This window comes from Aythya fuligula, chromosome 3 (assembly GCF_009819795.1).
Source record: "Aythya fuligula isolate bAytFul2 chromosome 3, bAytFul2.pri, whole genome shotgun sequence".
Lineage (NCBI taxonomy): Eukaryota > Metazoa > Chordata > Aves > Anseriformes > Anatidae > Aythya > Aythya fuligula.
Window position 1 is genome coordinate 52,174,972 of NC_045561.1, and position 15,823 is coordinate 52,190,794.

At 36.3% G+C, this 15,823-nt stretch overlaps 1 protein-coding gene across 1 annotated transcript in view; it reads right to left on the minus strand.

Annotated features, from left to right (window-relative positions):
• The window catches only part of SYNE1 (spectrin repeat containing nuclear envelope protein 1), a 257,346-nt gene that overhangs the window by 30,072 nt on the left and 211,451 nt on the right, over positions 1–15,823 (minus strand). The window contains 5 exon segments of the mRNA XM_032185747.1: positions 2,579–2,741; positions 9,707–9,873; positions 10,397–10,555; positions 12,687–12,842; positions 13,573–13,698. Coding sequence (XP_032041638.1) covers positions 2,579–2,741; positions 9,707–9,873; positions 10,397–10,555; positions 12,687–12,842; positions 13,573–13,698 — 771 coding nt within the window.

Here is a 15,823-nt window from a genome sequence, read left to right on the forward strand (position 1 = left end):
TCTTATATCAGTTATCTGATTTTGTTGTTTGTGAAGATTGGACTCAATGACTTTATTAATTTCCTGTTCTCATATATGAAATAGAAGGATATTTTGTGAACGTCTCACCTACATGAGAAAGTGGAAAATCACGGTATTTTATCCTTCAGCTCTGTCCCTTTCACTTTCACTTGCCTGGAAAATACTCTTTCATCATAATGTACAAGTGTTTATTCTTCTCCCTGTCCTGAGATGTTATATAAGGTGGATGCTATAAATAGTTTCAACACTCTGTAAAACATGTATTCCAGACAGCTATGAGACTTTAGGCTAAGCAAGTTCAGGTAACATAATCTCTTTTCTGTTGTTTTGGACTACAGCAGCAATTATAACTGCCACATTGATGGTCCTGAGTATTCCTTGGACTACAGCAGCAATTATAACTGCCACATTGATGGTCCTGAGTATTCCTAAGAATTAAACTTTTATTCACCTACAAAGCTTTTCTACAACAGATGACTAAGCTATATATATATATATATATTTTTTTTTTTCCTTAGTTGATATGTTTCTTAGAGAACAATTAGCCTTTTTGGTTAGTTTACAGAAGAAGCATCACTTTTGTGCACTGCTGTCATGAACGCACAAGTTTTTCTTTAATCATCCCAAAAGCAAAAACAATTTTTCAATTTCAACTGGTAGCAGGCTGAGAAAGTAAACAAACAAGTAATCCTAGAAATGTAGCTTGCAACCCTTGGAAAATGCTTCAGTGAGGTTACACTACCTTCCCCAGGATATCCAGCTTGAATTGCCTCTTAATTTCACTATAGGGACCAGCAACCTGCAAAGCTCATTCTTGACTGAAGAAGAGGCTGAGAAGTTACAGAATGACAGTGGGGTTACAGAAATGGAATTTGTCCCTCCTCTTTCACAGAATAATATTTTTTATGTAATCTTGTATATGAACAACTGGTAGCAGTATGAACGGGGAGGATAACATGGCCTCAGTGGAAGATTAAACATAGAAAAGAACAAAAGAACACTAAGAGGGAAGAAAAACAAGGGATGAAATACTTGAGATGGCTGACATGCTGGCCTTCTGAGATAAAGTGAACAGAGATACAGCTGCTTGGTAATAAAAATACTGGTTGCCATACATTGAAGTTTTTGTTTTGTAATGTATATATGACAACCATGGTCTGCAGCATTACCAAATCAAATCATCATCAAGATTACAAACACGGTATCTTCCCAGTATAAAATTCACCTCTATTTCTCCCCTTTGGGAGTCCAGTGAAACGACTCAGACTTCCACAGAATATTGTTGTATGCTTTCACTCTATGGGAACCACCACAAGGAAATGGTGGAAATCAGAGAGACACCAGTCTCCATACTCCTAACTCCCACAATGAGTGGTTATAACAAACAGTGGAATGCTTGCACAGGGATCCTAGTGCAAAAAAAATGTCAAGTATCTAGTTTACTGACAGCAATGTTTAGCCTTGCCCAGCACTTCACCATCTCAGAAACACAACTCATTAGTTACACTTGTGTGTTATGAATTATTAACCCTGTGTAAATTACATATAGAATATTAATAAGCAGTTCTGCACAGCCATGTAGAAAATCAGTTAGGGAGCCAGAAAACACTCAGAACATTCTTGGGTCTCAGCCCCACACTCAGCTTAAAAGATCAAAATGCCATTTTATGCACTCCATAAATTAAAGTTCCCCAAAGCGTTCTGGCATTCCTCTTCCCACACATTTATTTCTCATCTCATGAAAGAACTCAGGAGAGCATGTAAGTCAGCTCCAATGAGGCACCAAAAAGGTATTTCTGCTAATAAATAACCAACAGGAACACAACAGAACAGTCTTCACCAGCAAAATGCTTCTAAGTAAAACTACACTGGGCAGCTGAAGGATGAAATGCCCATATATTTCCTTCTACTGCACTGAGCCATAATCTGTGAAGTAGGCGTATAGCATAGCAGTGAAGTGGACCAGGATATAGAAAGTATAATAAATGTTCTTTGGGGTAAGATTAATTGTAATGCCAAAAGCTGGTCGACATTTTTTTTTTTGCCTGTTCCAATGTTGACTATTTTGTTCTAGCACTGCATAAAAGCTTTGGGCGGTATAAAACAACTGATTTTAACTTCACATGTATAGTTCATGCATCTTTGCGTGCAATGTGATTCTCAAACAAGCTGCAAAATAAAACCAAGTTAGAAAAGTTGCTAAAAAAGAGTCTTTTTCAAGCATGTGCAAAATTTGCAAGGTCTAATAGGTGTCAGTTTTGCCTCTTGGAACAGTCAATTCAAACAACCAAAAACCACAAACCCCCAAGGAAAATCAATTGCAATAGCTCGTTCAGGTTACATCTCTTGGTGCCTTACCTTTCTTGTGAATGTCAAACAGCTCCCGTAGACTGGATGTCAAAGCCAGCAGAAGGCTCTATAAGTGACACAGTAAGCACCACTTGCCTTGATATTCGTACACGTTTTTGCCTCATGCCCTGGGTATGAGCAGCCCAAGGACACACTACTTTGTTTCTCCTAATGCCATTGTGCACCTTATAAGTGTTTTGTATTTTACCTGCTGTTCATTTAGCTTCCTTTGTATCTCCTCAGAGTCGCAAGTTTCATAGACAATTGGTTTGGACAGCTCTGACTCAATATGGGCAAGCCAAGATCTCAGGCTACTCATGTTCTTATCCAGCTGCTGCACTGCAACCAGGGTTTCTTTCAACTTCTTTACCCTGTAAAAAACAACAACAAACAAACAAACAAACAAAAAAAAAACATAAAAATTTCTACAGTATGTGTTTCAGGGGGATGAAACTTAACAAACTTAACATAGATGGCAACTTCTTTTCTGAAGTCTTCCTTTATTGAGTAACAGAAGTGTATTATCTATACAAATAATCCAGCATTCATAGGTTCTGGTTAAGAAAAATTATGAGTTTACTAATTCCAGACAACATTTTCAAAGGTTCTATACCATTATCTGTTGAGACAACTGTTTGTTAGAAATACAAATATGTATACATATTTAAATAAACTCACACACACCAAAACCCAAAATAATGTAGCTAATTTAGTTGCAAACTTGACTAAAAGAAGACAAGAGATCTTAGACAACAAATAACTGGTCCAGTTAACCAGTACTGTTGGTGTAGTGCTCTGAGTGAACAGATTGTTTTCATCCTGATGATTTCAAAACATTGAATTATTGTTACAGTGACAGTTGTGCCTGAGTAAACAGATTTTAGTGAGAGAAATCAAACTGGGAACTTAGTGAAAATTCCCAAATCCTAAGGGCTGCTTTAAGATGTTCTTGGTCTTAATGGACTACTTCAGATTTAAACAATGAAATCAGAATGTATCTTCGTAGTGATATCTAGGTAGTATTTTTCTGGAGGCCCTGACCCTGCAAAAGTACTGGTCAGGAAAAAATATACAGTGTTTTTGATTTAAATGTGCATTAAGATTAATGAGAGGGAAAAATTTCACTAAACCTTCACCCTGTGCTGATATTTTTCACTTCAGCCTGTTTCATCTGTAAAAGTCTTTCTCAGTAATTCCTTCATTCTGAAAATCTAGCTATGAAGTAATTGAAGACAACACAATTGTGCTGGAAGACAGCCCAACTTGCAGTCAATCAGGTCATCCCAAAACACAGCAATGTATTCAGCCTTGGAACAAACTATAAGCAACCGATCTTTGGGGTACCATCCCCTCTTCACCTTTGTGTTATACTTGTGTTTTGTGGTTTTGAACCAATTGAAGCTTGCTTGTAGGATAGGCAAGAAGGTTGGTTATCACTCATTCTGACCTCACATACAGTTTTTCAGTCTAACTGGGGTGAAATCCAGCCCATTTTCTGCTTAGACTCTCAAGGCTGAACGCTGTTGATCTTTTGCATGTGTGCTGGAGTGGAAAAGGGAACAATGAGTCACATCAGGCCTTAGCGTACAAGCAATGCTGCTCTATCATTTGTAAGTCCAAGCTGTGAACCAGGCTTTTCATATTGGCAGTTTTATAGTACCCTAGTATCTTTGCTAGATTTAATTTAAATTTTGCTTGACACATCTGATAAAGTGCCTGCCAATCAGAAAGTACACTCTTTGTCTCTGTCAGACCGCATGGGACTACTTCTCTGCCAGGCTCCAAAAGAAACCTAAAAAAAATAAAATCCCCAAATAGCACTGTCTTCAGTCACCTGACCTAAGTTACTTAAGAGACAAAAAGAAAAAAATAAAAGTGACATATGAAAAGAATTCTCAAACTAAAGCCAAAAACTACTTCTAAACCTGCCTTCCCTCCAAAGGCTGTTGCAATTCTTAAGTATACCTGCACCTAAATTTTTTGTACAGAGTATAACATAACAGCTTCCTTGCCCATGGTACAGGTTGAAACAAATAAACATGTGCTTCTTGGAATATGCTGGGTTTCCTTTTTTTTTTTTTTTTTTTTTTTTTTAATAAAATGAAATACCATGCTGTGACTGCAGCTGTTCTGAAAATTTACTCTGACATCCAGCATGTCTAACAGTTTTTCTTCTGAATTTTAGTAAGCAAGATGCATGTGTTCTTAATCTCACTGAACCCTGTGCCTGCATACAAATAATTACATAATGTGTATGCAAGAAAAAATTGTCTTCCCCTTGAAAATGTAACAGCTCAAAATCACATATTTCTATGTTAATGGCAGGGCCTGAAAGACTAAAAATGAAACTAAAAGCTCTACTTAGAGACAAAGGTCAAGTTAGAGACCATCCAAATATGTGGTATTCCTAGCCAACTGTAATTTTTGATCTTTTGAGATTTCATTTATAAGATTATGTTTAAACCATTAATTATTCTGATAAACATTTCATGCATTTGTTGCAGCACTATGCATGTTACTTGAAGAGATTTGAGATAATTTCCCTGCTTGATAATGAAGACATCACATTCAAACTTATGCCATGTTTGTTTCAAAGGTTGTTTTATATATCTGTATATCTATGTAAGTATTGCTACATTTTACAAAGATTTAAGACTTTTAGAAGGGAAAGTACTGCAGAATCGAATAGTTTCTGTGGTCTAGTGAAGAAAACTCATTTCTAAATTTCAATGTTCAATTATTGTACCTCAGATTCCCCAAGAAAGTAACTTTGAAATGTTTATCTTACATTAAGAAAGGGCAATGGCAGAACAATTTGGAGCTAAAATTAAACCCAAATGCCTTTAATTCAAACAGTCCTAAACTAGACAGCCTGAGATTCCACTTAAACCTAAACAGGAACAGCCTTGTAAATACATAACAATGCATCATACAGAACTCATAGACACTGCATTAGTCATTTAGACAGCTGGATACTAATGTTAAACTTAAAATGAACATGAAAACAGACAGTAAGACCATGTTAGCTAAACCTGTATAAAGACAGTAGAAAACAGAAAAGTGAAAAACAAACAAACAAACAAACAAACAAAAAACCAACATACTCATAACTGAAGTTTTAATAAGCATTTAATTCTATGAAATAGTTAAAAAAAATCACTATTAAAATCAGTCTTAAAATCAGTTTATGATTAAAAAAAGGTGTAAGGTCCAAATTACAGTACAAATGTGCACAATGTCAGTATTACTGTCAGTTATAGTTGTTCTTCAGATCACAGATTCCCCTTTCAGGGAATAAATTTGTAGAACTATGAACATAAATAGCAAAACTTCTAGGGAAGATATTGGAAGATATTTATTGGGAAGAAGACAAATTGAATCACAAATCCAAGAAAATGTAGGTTGAGTTACATATAGTTACAGGATATGTATTGGACAGATCAACTCCGGTATGTAATGCCTGACATTGTCTTTACAGCCTCTTTCCTTCTCTGATTTTTGCTTGTAGCCATGCCCCTTTGATGACACAGTGAGCAGACAAATATAAAGTCTGCTTTCTCTCACATGTGTATACAGTTGTATTTAAAAAGAGCAGTAAAACTAGTCAATGGTTTCTTTCAGATAGCAAAGACATTTTAGGAGTTGCAAGTCTGAATTAGTTAACAAAAAGCTAATCTGGGATCCAAAAGCACTAGCTGTAAAACAAAGTATACCATTATCACTGTCAACTACTTTTAAATAGAGCAAAAAACAGGCATTTCTAGCTAAGGCAGTGATTTCTACATGTCAATATTTTTATCAGTTTCTTAGCAATCCAAGACTTCAAAAAGAACTGTATCAATCAAAAGGAAACAAAAATAGCTGCCTGCCTTGTGATATCACAATTACAGTCTGGGAGATCTGAATCCACACTGCCGTCCTCCGCCATCCTCACAGCTTGCAAGTCCTCCGCCACCACCATGAAATTTTCCAGCATTAAAAAGAACTTCCAGTCCAATAGCTTGCAAACACTGTGCTTAGTATGGGGGAAGGAAAGGGGACAAACTCCTTTTTGCTGGTGAGTACTGTACAGAAAATGTTGCATGCCAAACAAATGTTAGCAGACGTTGCTTGATAACATGAGACTGAATGGTGACAAGTGGTCATGTTTCTAAATAAAACTTGCATTCATCAACATGTGCCAGGCTTGATCTCCAGGAATGTGGACCATGAGTGCAAGGGGAAGGGAGGAAAAAAAGACACCATACAATATTACTTTCCTTGCAAAGCCTGAACAGTAACAGCAAAAGCACTGCTAACTGGCTGTGAACATAAGTAACATTTTGTGCAGCAGGCCGACCTATCAAATAAATTCATCTGAAAGGACAAAAATCTTCTAGAAGGACAGACACCGAATTTTTTGATGAAGAGACACAACTACCTTTCTGTAGCTGTCTTTTCTTCAGTTACAGACCTCCTCAAAATGAAGAGGCAATTAAAAAAAGTAGATAACAGAACAGAATGCAACAAAGAAAGCCTTTTACAAGTTAATGGAGAAGTTCTACCACCCAGCATAAAAAAAAGTAAAGATACAGATCAGACTCATATTATCATACTATATTACTAAAGATTTTTTAGAGCACCTTCTGTTAGTTCACATCTGTATGGAAAAATAATTTAAAAAAAAAAGAGAAAAAAACACCAAGAAAAATGCTCTAAGCAAAGGCTGACTGTGGCTCTACAGAAAAGCATGCAGGCTATAATATTTCATTAATGATATTGAGGATATGATCCAAGGATATTCAGAATATGAAAAGGTGTGTTTAATTATTGACACTAGAACAATTAATCTACATTTACTAGCTGCGTGCAGACAAAAGTTATGTTATATGACATATTTCAAACTCAAAAATATCAATATAGGAACATACTTCAAAATGTAACGATGTATTTGAAAGAGCCTCTGCAGTCTTCTAAATATCAGCTCGGGGAATTCAAAAATTTTTGTTCAATTAGTTAACCAGGTTTTAGCTCCTATCAGCCTAAGTTACAGCTGAACTAGCGAAATCTCCATAACTTAGTGTCAAACCTCTCCACTATTTACTTCCTAACTTCAGAAATACAACATTCAAACTTTCCATAGTTTTTTTTTTTGTTGTTGTTTTGTTTTTTCCCCACTTGTTGTACAACTGCATACAATAGTGCTGTGCATGTTAGTTAGAATGAAATAGAGTAGAACAGTTCCAACTGGAAGAGACCTACAACATCATTGAGTCCAACTGTCAGTATACTTTGTGGCTGACCCAAGGTCAAAACTTATCATTAAAAGCATTATCCAGATGCTTCTTAAACATGGATAGGCATGGGGCATCAACCACCTCTCTAGGAAGCCTATTCTCTGGGTAAAGATTTTTCTAATGGGAGGTCTGAACCTCCCTGGTGCAGCCTGGAACCATTGCCACACATCCTGTCTCTAGATACCAGGTAAAAAAGATGAACACCTCCCTCTCCACTTACACTCCTCAGGAAGCTGTAGAGAGCACTGAGGTCACCCCTTAACCTCCTTTTCTAAAAGTTTGACAAACCCATTGTACTCAGTGGCTCTTCAAAGGGCGTGACTTTCAGCCTTTAAACCAGCTTTGTTGCCCTCCTCTGGATGTTTCAAGGACCTTAACATCCTTTTTAAGTTAGGGAGCCCAGAACTATACACAGTGTTCCAAGTGACACTGCACCAATGCTAAATGAATTGGGAGAATCACCTCTTTTGATCATATCGCTGTGCTGTGTTTAATGCACCCCAAAATGTGTTTTGCCTTCTTGGCTGCCAGGGCACATTGCTGGCTCATTTTGAGCCTCCTGTCAACCAGCACACCCAGATCCCTTTCTGCTCAGCTCTTTCCCAGCGACTCATTTCCCAAACTGTACTTAGTCCAGAATTAAGAAGTAATTTATTTAAGAAGGCTATATTGAAGGCTTAGTTGAAATGTTCTGGGAATAAAAGTAAATAAATACTTCACATACGTTAGTCTAGTGCTAGGACTTGACACCCTGTTTCATGATAACAGAATGAAAAAGTTTAAGTGGATAAGTTTATATAAGTTTGTTTGTATATGCCCTTCCTCTCCACAACCTCTCCATAACACTGAATCCTGAACCCTTCCCTGTGTCTATATAGGACATTAATCTCTAATACTGAATAGACAGCACAGATGTTTTAAAGACCTGTTTTACAGTTTCTGAACATCATTGCTTTTCACTCAAAACTTCCTAAAGGTATGATTTGAACATAACATTTGAAATTTTGTCTGAGGAAGTGTTTGAGAAGACACAAAAAATATACAACAAATATATGCCATGCTCAACAGCTGGTGATGTATCACATCCTCTAAAACAAGCAGGCTTCTCAACTGTAATGCACCACTTCCTGACTCGATCAGAAACTATACAGCTTTCATTACTTTAAAATGAACTGCTGTAAAAGTAGCTGGAGCCACCAGAATGCTTCTGCTTACATAAAATTTACTACTCTCATGCTTAAAGATTTCAGAGCAGGAATGCAGTAAAAGTATAAGAAAAAAAAAAAGTGAAAAACAAAACAAAACAAACATAAACCAAAGCAAACCCTTTTGCTGCAAACAAGATTGAAATACTCTTAATTCATATATCCTTAAATCACGGAAGTGTAAAATACAGAGTATATGTTTTATGAACTGCGTATACAAAACCATGACAAAATTATTGTCTGTAACAGGAAGAAGGTTGTATAACGACTCGGAGCAGAAAATATTGAAACAAATAAGCCAATTTTGTTCATATATCAAACAAAAACCCTGTATTTCTTTAAGCTATGAAAACTGCTTTTATGTTGTTCAGCTTGATAAAAAAAAAAAGAATAATATTTAAGTGTATATGTCTACCTTCAGTTACTTTTCTCCATCAGTCAAAAACAAATTAAGCAGAATTAGTTTTAGAACTGCTCTTCTGGAAATTCAAGCCAAAACAATAACTGCACTGTTTGCATTGCTCTGCCAACATTTTTATTTTTATTTTTAATTACATTTCTACCTAGATTTAAGCACTCATCTGAAGTAACACTGCATTGAAGAAAGCTCAATTAAATCTGCAACTAACCCTGTGTCATTCTAGTGGACAAATTTCAATTTGTCTCCTTTTTGCTTGAAGAAATAATGTCAGAATAAATAATGCAAAGGAAAACAGGAAAGTAAATTTCACAGAAATGTGCTGATATCTGAGAATAAACTCATTCACATTTAATAATGAAAAGGCAAACAATAAAAATATTTTAATTTGATTTTTAATTTAAGATTCTTAATTTAAAACAAAACAAGTGTTTTACCTGGCTGCAATAAGGTCCAGAAGATGTTGCCATCTGTCATTGATCTTGCCAAGTTTGTACTCAATCTCTGATGCTTTACTCTCATGGCTGGCTTTAGCAAGTCGCTCTCCCATTTGCTGGAGCTGGATTTTGTTCTCCCGAGCTACAGCAATTTCCTCTTGATAATCCTGAACAGAAAAGAACATTCAGAATATAAATACTGAATGCATTCTGCTCTACACTACTGAAGGAACCATACAAGAATACAAGTGAATGTTAACGTATTTTTGTTCTTCTGCTGATTGGTACAGTAGAGAGACAATCTCTTAAATATTAGGGTATAACCACGAACAACCTTATCAGAAGAATGAAAAAAAAGTTAAAAATCAACCAACTAACCAAACAAAAAAAAACCTTATATAAATATGTCTGCTATAGTTAAAGTAATTGCAGTAAATTCTGACTGGACATTTAGTAAAGCACTCAGTTGCCTTAGACTTTATATTCACTTAATTTTCTGGTATCCTGGATAGTCCCACCTTAAAAAAGACAGGAAAAAGCTGCGAAGTGAGAGAATAAAAATACGCCCTGAAATTTATAAACAGGTAAATTCTATTTCAGTATCTTCTTTGCGACACAAACCAGAGTTAAAACAAACAAACAAACAAACAAACAACAACAACAACACAACAGTTTGTAATTGCACTATACCTTTTTAAGTTTCTCAATCATTTCTTCTATGAGGATGTCACCATTTTGAGAAACTTTACTTTCCATTTGTGTCAGCCACTCACAGAGCTCCTTGTTCTTCTCGCTGAAGACAGCCCACTCATTCAGTCTCTCACTAACTTGCTGTCGACGTAAGGAGACCTTAAAACGTTTAAACAGAATAAATAAATAAATAAATAAATAGAAGTACATCGATTTAAGAGATAGCTGAAGCACTTTGTGCCTCCATGTGAACTCCTCTGGCCCTGCAGATGAACTCCAGCCACTTACTTCTATTACAGCAAACTGGAGTTGTACTGCAAATACTTTGCATGACTGTTTGTAAGTTTAGAGATAAGTGTTATTCTCAGGATTCTTGTTAGTTACATCCAATTGCATAGAAGAATGCATCCAAGTACTATGCTTAGTGTCATGTCAATATATTGTTTCATAATGTCTCTAAGGTTTCATTAGAAGGGGGAAATTCTCTTACAATTTTTGTTCACTTATAAAATGCAATAAGGCATATTAATGGTTTCTTTTTAGTCTAAGAGATTAATTAAAAGGAAGATATGAATGCTTGACCAAGACCAAAAATAAAATAAAATATATATATAGAGAGAGAGCATAGGCCAAACTACAAAAGACTTCATGACTTGTGCATGAGCACAAAGCGAAATCAGAGACACTACTTTTTTCTTTTTTTTTAATTTCTAAAATAGCATATGCAATTTTCTGCTTCAGTCACAATACACTCATTTCACGGATGACTATTTCTTCTGAATCACTGACACCTTCAGAGATTCCAAAGGACTTGAATATGTTCTGACAAGGAAGAATAGGCATAAAAAAAACACCAAGCAAATCCTGTAATTTGTAATTAATACTGGAAGAAGAAAAGTATTGCTAAGTTTAAGAAATGAGTAATAGTCCATCCTTGACAGGAAAAGGATGGAAAATGAAATTAAAATAGTAGCAGAAGGTGTGCAGCAGTTGTTTCTGTAGTTTCAGAACCACTACTTATTTCCTTCTCACTGTACTCTAAATTGTTTCTGACTTTATACCAGCATTTCAGCTGAGAATATGAAGACTTCATCTGCTCTTTCATAAGCAAAAGTGATTGCAGTGTTCTTTGACTACCATGTTAGGTTTAACAGTAGCATACACCATGATCTCAACATTTCCCTTTTGTGGTTTTAAATTTGATGACAACTTTCCGGAAATAAGCAACGGTTGGACACAATGTTGCACTGGGTTACATCCTGAAGCACTTAGTATGTACAAAACTTCTTTACCTGGCTATCTCCATTCCCATAAATACATGTACAGTGACTAGACCATAGTTTAGATGTACCCATGTTGGCTCATTCAAATGCAACTAACTTTAAAGAAGTTCTGCATTGTTAATTATAATGCACTTTTTCTATTTTGAGGGTGGTTTTGAGGCCTTCATAGGAAACTTATGGGATGTAACTTTTGCCACAATATCCCTGGTATGCATTGTGACATCTACAAAACCACAGAAATAACATGATCCTAATCTGAAAAGCTGGGTGAGGGAGAATCCACTATTTGCATCTCTAAATGCAAAAAGGATGCAGGAAATACACTAATAGCATGATCACAGAATCACAGAATGGCCGAGGTTGGAAGGAACCTCTGAAGATCATCTGATCCAACCCCTCTGTTGAGCAGGATCACCCAGAGCACATTGTGTAGGATGGCATCCAGGCAGGTTTTGAATAGCTCCAGAGAAGAAGACTCCACAACCTCTCTGGACAACCTGTTCCAATGCTCTGTCACCCTCTCAGGTTATGTACCAAAAATCAAGCAATACTCTTCATCTCATTGTGCAGCCAAGTAATTCACCCCCAGAATAAGGGAAATGCAGACACTAACATCTGAAGAAGGAGAAGCCATCAGCAGAACTGAAGGTATAAAAGTAATGCTGAGCTGAGAGAGGACATCATTTCTGTGCACGGCTACTCCACAAAAGCATGGCAAACTGTATTAATTCTGTTTTCCCCATGCCACAGTCCCACAACACACAGTATGACTTTTTGTTGTTTTAAATATGACCTCGTAGGCATGGCAAAGTTCAAGAAATATAAAAATATAAGCAGTAACTAAAGGAAACATTTCTATGGATATTATCCCTGATCCAGCAAGAGTTCATATTTGAACATTACCTGTGCCTATATACATCTTTTCCAAAATCTGCCACTTGCATTATTTTTTCCTCCAATACCTTTTTAGTCTGCATACTCGTATCAGAGCTCAGTACTATACTTGCCTGATGGCACAGCTCCTCCCACTGTCTGTGCAGAAGCTCTATTCGCTCACTGAGGACTGAAATATCATCTGCACTGATATATGCAGACAGGGACTCCTTCAGCAGAGAGAGGTGTGCAAGGTCATCTGTCCATCCTTCAACAGCATTCTCTAACTCCTTAAAAGAAGTGCATAAGGAAAAAAGACCAGTTTGCTAACAACAAACAAAAAAAATTGAATGTGGTGATGATGAACAAAGATGAACATTCTTATCTCACTGAATTAATGTCATATCTGAGCAGATCCACCATTTGGACTACTTCTGCCCTACTAAAAGAAAAACAATACACCAACCCCACATGTTCCCACTATTTTCAACCCCAGCAGAGTATGATACATCAGCTTTGTAACAAGTAGCCACAAACTAAAATAGTACTCAAATGTCTCTCAAACTCAAAGGGTTTGGGGAGTATCAAGTATTGATTTGAAATTCTCTGTAGTAAAAATACTTTCAAATTCTACCACATTTCTCTACTGCAAGAAATATAGCATAAAATATTATCTAAGGTCCTCAACCTCAAATAAGAAAATGAGTGTTTAAAAACAATGTGCTTAAATTTGAAGCAAGAATTTATATTATATAAACATATCATTACTTGTTATTTCTACAGTACTTTTCAGACCCTATTATAATCTCACTTTGATCAGTTCGATGTATTCCATGCAGGTTTTACATCATAATGAGATCACTCAGGTATTATACAGTTCAAATGTTACATGGATAGGTTTTTAGCTTGTCACAGTCACGTGTGGTGGGTTTGCACAGTCAGCGATGTAAAGCCTAAAGAGGTTACTGCACAAAAGCATGCAAAGATGAGACAACAGTTAGCAGAGAACAAGTGCTTTACCTTGCAACGAATCTGCTCTGCGTGCAACTCATCATGGTGTTCTGGCAAAGGCTGAGAAAGCTTTTTTTTGAATGATCTTAGCTTCTCCAGGGAGTCTCCTATGCCCTTTTCAGATTTTTCCCAGTCCTGAAGGCAAAATGTTTAACAGACTTCAGTTCAGATCTAGATTATACTTCTCATACTTATGTTGGTTTGACTGATTAACCACATATTTCCATAACAATAGAAAGCACTGAATTTCCCCTTTAAATAATATGCAGTCTTAAAGCTTGGGTCATATGCACAGTCATATCTTTTTTGTTGTTGTTGTTTTAGTTTTGCTAGCAGTAATGTACTAGTCAAAGCCTCCTGTTATTATAGTATTGTCTATTTACAACTCCATCCTTTCAGAAAAGCCTTTAACTCCCCAAAATATTTTCAGTTTCCTTTCTTGAATGGCTGATGCATCAAGCTCCAGAAAAAAAATGTAAATGTTGGGGTTACTGCAAATTCAGGTCAGATCGAAGTATTTGAAGTACCTCCTCCAAATTATGGTCCTAGCAGCTACATCTAGCTTTAGTGCTTGTATACCTTCCAAAATTTTAAATGTCTCCAATATAATATAATATAATATAATATAATATAATATAATATAATATAATATAAGGCCACCAACTGTCATGTGACAGCATAGCTTTGCCCATCTCACCTGTTCGTTAAGGCCTATTGAAAAGGTAATCACACAGACAAATCTGTAATAAGCCAGTCAACCCTTAAGACTGCCAGTTGTATTACACTACAGGAACTTATTTTAACTTGTCTATTTGAAGATACTCTCCTTCTGTCACTGCCTTAGTATTTCTCTCCTTCCATTTTTTTCAGTCTATATCAGTATTTCATGATTTTCTTCAGGATGGATTATTATAAATAACAGGTCTTGCAAAAGGACCTTTTCTTTAGTGTCTTCTTTCTTCTCTCCTTAATAAGTAATATGACCTTACATGATGTATGAGGTTATGATGATCTTAATGCAAGATATACTCTTACGCTTCTCATTTTGTCAGAAGACTACTGAAAAGTCACATATGTAGGACCAAGGTAGCAACATGTAATGAAGTTTGGATATCTATGAGATGATTTATACAATTTATGTGGTAATTTCCCTACTTCCTCACTTTCAAGCATCAAGTTCTATATTTTCTTTGGCCAAAATACCACAGAACTTTTAGTTTCCCTAGATATAAACTTTCATGAATAAAAATTTCCTCATGTAATTCCCCAACTAGAAGCAGAGGTAGGAGGAACATGGCTTGAAAGAGGAAGAAAAATTTACTTATCTGAACTTTTCCAAAATAATATTTAATTTTATTGCATTGCTTTTCTCCTTGCTATTTACAAACAAAACTAAAGTGTCTGTAATTTTAGAATTCTATTAAACCTCTGAAACTGTTCTAAAAGCCATTGACCTCACTATTAATATACACAAGTCTAATTTTCGTTATCCTGCATGGAAAGAGCAAAAGGGAAAAACAGACAGACCAAATTTAAATCTTGGACTACCATCTTTAGTACTTAAAATGATGTTAGCAGTCATTCTGGACACTGCCTATATTAAAATAAATAAATAAATAAAATGTTCAATGCTCACTCTTAGTACATTACCTAAGTTAGCAAACACTCGAGACTCTTGAACGAAGCACCAGCTATCAGATGGCTAGGGATATCTTAGCACTGGCACATAGAAGTGTCCTGGTTTCAGTTAGGACAGAGTTAATTTTCTTTCTAGTATCTGGCAGGGTGCTATGTTTTCGCTTAGGATGAGAAGAGTGCTGATAAAACACCGATGTTTTAATCATTGCAGAGCAGTGCTTACACCAAGCCAAGGACGTCTCAGCTTCTCACTTTGTCCTGCCAGTGGGCAGGCTGGGGGTGTAGCAAGAGCTGGGAGGGGACAGACCCAGAGCAGCTGACCCAAACTAGCTAAAGGGGTACTCCATACCATCTGACATCATGCTAAACAATATATAGGGGTGGCTAGCTGGGGTGGGGGGGCCGGACTGCTTGGGGTTAGGCTGGGCATCTGTCAGCGGGCGGTGAGCAATTGCATTGTGCATCACTTGTTTTGTACACATGATTATTAGTAGTACTATTATCTCATTATTGTTAATATTATTACTGTTATTATTATTTTCCTGTCTTAATAAACTGTCTTTATCTCAACTCACAGGCTTCACTTTCCTGTTTCTCTCCCCCATCCCAGAGAGGGAGAAGG